The sequence below is a fragment of the Phaethon lepturus genome, unplaced genomic scaffold (genome assembly GCF_000687285.1).
Source record: "Phaethon lepturus isolate BGI_N335 unplaced genomic scaffold, ASM68728v1 scaffold31963, whole genome shotgun sequence".
Taxonomy (NCBI): Eukaryota; Metazoa; Chordata; class Aves; order Phaethontiformes; family Phaethontidae; genus Phaethon; species Phaethon lepturus.
The window spans coordinates 21,356-25,981 of NW_010530264.1; the positions used below are offsets into that span (position 1 = coordinate 21,356).

General features: G+C 42.0%; 1 protein-coding gene across 1 annotated transcript in view; it reads right to left on the reverse strand.

The window, feature by feature from the left end:
* Positions 1–4,415, reverse strand: part of RPS7 (ribosomal protein S7) — a 6,236-nt gene extending 1,821 nt beyond the window's left edge. Inside the window, exons 1-4 of the mRNA XM_010284223.1 lie at positions 4,286–4,415; positions 3,916–3,987; positions 2,216–2,359; positions 805–869 (exon numbers count right to left, since the gene is read on the reverse strand). Of these exons, the coding sequence (XP_010282525.1) occupies positions 805–869; positions 2,216–2,359; positions 3,916–3,987; positions 4,286–4,360 (356 nt within the window). The 5' untranslated portion in view covers positions 4,361–4,415. The remainder of the gene's footprint in view (positions 1–804; positions 870–2,215; positions 2,360–3,915; positions 3,988–4,285) is intronic.
* Positions 4,416–4,626: the final 211 nt, after the last annotated feature.

A 4,626-nucleotide genomic window follows, 5' to 3' on the forward strand; every position in this document is an offset into this window, starting at 1 on the left:
CAGCCACTGTGCGGTACTAGTTCTAATATAACACAGAGTCCTCCACAGGCAGGACTGCAGCTCAAGGAGTACTATGAAACTACAGTTTTAAATTCCACGCCTGAAGATTTCAAAATACAGTAATAGGTATGACACGGGTATAATACTGGGACTGGGAGAAGTTACAGGAACATGCCACGTCATAAAAAGGACAAACTTTTAAGACATGGACTACATAATGATATAGTAAGATAAAGAACAGTATAGAAGAAGCACCGACATCCACACAGACATAGCAGAATTGCATGTCTTACAATGGTAAAAGACTAGATGAGAGCAGGGAGGCTATTTAACACAAATGACTACACCACTATTAATTTCATACCAGCAGGACTACTCATACCTACACCCCTCCTCAGCCACTCTCCCCCTCATTGCATCCCTTCAGTGTGCCAGTCCTACCTTCTGTACAGTCTAACATGTGATGTGGATGGGGCTCTTCCTACAGCTTAAAAAAAACCCACCACACTGTAGTAACAGAGACAGCAAGTTGGGGTTTCTTAAGCTAGTTATTGCTGGCTAAAAATTGGCTACAGCTGTAGCTGGAAATACAGATGGAGTTCTAAGAAATGCAACACAGTGTCCAAAGACAAGCTTTTTACCCCACCCTTAGCAGTCAAATGGCAGACACTATTTCAAGCAGTAAGAGAAATGACAAGAACACCCGTTCACTTGGCTTCTGAAAGATTCCAACTAAACTTTACTTGACTAAACGACCAAGTTACAGAAGAAGGCTGTCATACTGAAACAATATTATTTACTTACCTCCTGGGACGCTTTTGCTTGTTTTTTGTGCGGCTTTTTCTTGTTGGCTTGGGCAGAATCCTCCTCTGTTAAGGAAAAAAACAAACCCACATGCACCTTTATTTTTTTTTAAATAGAAACAAACACCAAAGACAGAGACTTAAGTACGCAGAAGCTTAAGTACTGGTATTGCTTTAGTTCTCATCTACTGATCCTGTGTTCAGTGCACTGATATAAAAGATTTATATTTCATTCCCCCCTCCCCCACGAATTCAACCAGTGTAGGTTACTATGTCGTATTCAGAATGTGAACACATTTCTTTGGGAACAGAATCTCAGAGAATTTTAGTTTCTGTTATACTGAACTTACTACTCTGCTTTGCATCAGAGGCTCAGTCCCATAGACAGCTAGGTGACATCTGAGATCGAAACACTAGTTTGAAAAATGAGATGTATTACACAATCCAGATCAAACGCTGGATTAAATGCAATCTGTTCCAAAAGCAGCATCTACAGGTATTTATACAAGCTTGGATCAGTAAAACTTGATGGGGTTACTGTAATCCAAACTGGGTCATGTCATATTCAAGAGGAACAACATTTCACCTACAGCAGAAGAACTGCACACATTCCCTTCTAACATATCAATTACTAAACTGACAGGGAATTCTCAAGCACAGTAAGAATTCTCAAGCATAAGTGAGCCAGAGGCACCTCATTAAAAGAAGTCTTCTTGGCCACATAAAGGTGCTCTGGCTCTTAAAATTATGATACAAAGAATTTTTCCTAAACAGAGCTTCAGTCTAACAACTAACTGTCCACTCAGCAGACAGATCTCCAGAGCATGTCCACTCAGTACTGCACAGAGCGCCCTCTTATCACCTTTTCATGCTTAGCTCCTTCCATAAATTCAGAACTTGAGCCAGGTTTTTTCTTCCTCTCCTATTAACTTGAATTTTAAGTGCTTAGGTTATGTAAGGATAGTAAAGCTCCTATTAATATTTGCTCCCTTTTACTTTCAAGCTTTGCTTCTCAAACTTCTGAAGGAGTAAGAGAGGCCAGAACAAGAAAGTTATATCCTCTTCCAAAAAGCTTCTCTTCTCACCAAGTTTACATAGCCTTGGCTGCTAGCTGAAATCATTTTAGCTTGCATCCACAGGACATTCATTACACCTCCTGCTGGTACAAAAATATGCATTATATCATTGTTACCTTGAATGGACAAGACAAGAAGGGCAGTGCACAGTGGAACAGGTTATCCAGAGAGGCTGTGGAATCTCCATCCTTGGATGTTTTCAAGACTCAGCTAGACAAAACTATGGCTGACCTAATCTAATGTTGGCAACAGTCCCACTTCATGCACAAGGCTGGACTAGATGACCTCCATGGACCCCTTCAAATCAATATTTTTACGATCTTAAGTGTTTTTTACCTGAGCAATGAACACCACATGCTTTCCACTGAATTTCTTCTCCAGCTCACGAACTAGCCGCACCTGAATTTTCTGGAAAGATTTCAGCTGAGGAACTGGTACGAAGATAATGATGGCTTTTCTGCCACCACCCACTTCAATTTCCTGAAACAGAAGTAGAAAGTAAACATTATCTAGGGGTCGAGAAGCAATGTTTGGTTTGATCATGAATCCTATGAACACAGATATTTGTTAGTCTTGCTTACAACTTGGGGGGGCGGGGCGGGCGGGGAGAAAGCATCAGAGAGCAGTACCTTAATGCATTTAAGAGCAAGCATTAAAGAGAAAAACCTCTGTGAAAACACTTGGTTTTGGGCAATCAATCCCACCACTCCTTTGAGAGCCACATCCTCTGAATAGCAAAGCTCATTCCTTCTGCAGGATGGGACTCAGATGGTAGAACTCTAACTATACTGAATGCTTATCATCACATCTGCAGTGGTACTTAACATGCTGATACAAAGTTTCAAAAATTCAGACTTTACACAAAGTTCAGCAGTTTAGTTTTAGTCTCTTATTTTTGAGCTACTACTTTGTGGAAATCATCTTCTGTTCACCACTTGCAAAGGCCTGCAATGCTACTCAAACACTTCTTTCCCCTCCAAATACCAGCACGCTTACATCACACCAACATGGATTATCTTTCCCTTGGTTTGTTTCTCCAATAGTTCATCAAAATCAAAGAAGTTTGTATAAGTTTACAAGGCGCTTCTCACATGAACCTAACTGCAGAAACATCCTCATTCTCCAACAGTAAGCAGCGCTGGTGTTTTTCACCAGCTACATTTCCACGAGTGAACTCAGATGCTCACAGGAGATTTCTTACAAATAAAACTAAGCAGCTCAGTAAACAACAAAGACATTTTTAAAAACTCCTCATGGACGACAGTACACATTGCTGTACTTCAGCAGCAAATCAGTTCCTCTGAAGGCCCCTGAACTCATATACTGAGCTGATTTCTGCATTCCCAGATTCTTTAACTGAACTCTTAGCAGTCATGCATCTGTGTCTGTGTGCACATTGGTGGGCCTAGGCAAGAACCAAAAAGCAACCTACTGAAGTTCCATCCAGTCTCCAAAGCTGACAAATTCTAACACTAATTTTCTTCCTCCTTTTCTTCCTTAAGGTTTCAGTTGCCTTTATAAAGTAAAAGTTACAAACAGGCTAACCTATGTGATCAAGTCAGTCTATTACATCGCTCTGCCTCCTATCTATTACTTGGTACATAAAAGAGGATTTACAACAAACTGATTTTATTAAGAGTATGACAGTTTATGTTCCCAACAAAGACTCTGCAATGTCTACATTGCCAGCCAATATCCACACACAAAAAAAGTCAGCTTCAGATCTCAAGCCCAGTTTGAAGAGGCAGAAAGTAGAACTACCAGTTTTAAACACATTTATTTGAAACATTAAACTGCCATTTGAGTTTTTACAATGACTTCTCAGGCCAGTTCCTAAAATAAAACAAAACTATTGCAAAATCCTACATGTTAACAGCTGATATCACAAGATAAACCACAGCAGCATATAGTAAAACAATCACAGGCCATAAGAAACAGTTAAAAACACCATTCAACTAGTTTGTTAACATTTGCAAAAATTAAACACACACAGAGCAAGTCACCAAGCAATTCTTTGTGGGGAAGGCCTAGCCTACCTTAGCTGCTGTGATGTTCAACTCCCGCAGCTGAGCCTTTAAGTCAGAGTTCATTTCCAACTCCAGCAGAGCCTAGGAAAGCAAAGATGCAGAATAAACCATTACATACTGTTCAATTCATAAGAACCCTCGAGACCAAAGCCTGTCCATGGTGCCAGAGAGCAGCTGGTCAAAGATTTAATTTCATATGTCACACTTGCAGATGCAACAAGTGCAACTGGTGGGAACACAGGCTGACTGCCCTGCATAAGGCTAGGAATGAGTACACGTTCAGACAGCATCATTCTCAAAGTTTACGCTCTAGACAACTGTCACAACACTGTCTCCATAACTTGCAGTTGGTCACCGAACAGCAGAAAAAGACACGTACCTGGGATATACCAGACTCGAACTCATCTGGCTTCTCGCCATTAGGCTTCACAATCTTTGCGCTAGAGCTGAACATGGCCTTTCTGCAACGCAAAAGAACATCTCGTTGTCACCAGGAACACGTCTTCTGCTACAAACACAGCAAGACTCCGCCGTCCGGCTACTCAGCCACACGCTTCAAATCCGAGCCAGAGAGAGCCCCACGGGCCACGCAAGGCCCAGGACGTCGCTCCAGGGGATGCCGATCATAACAAGGGAAAACCGTCCCGGGGAACGAGGAGCCTGCCCACCTCGGCGCCCCGCCTGCGCGCCGAGGCCCCAGGAGCCCCGGGGAAGCTGCCC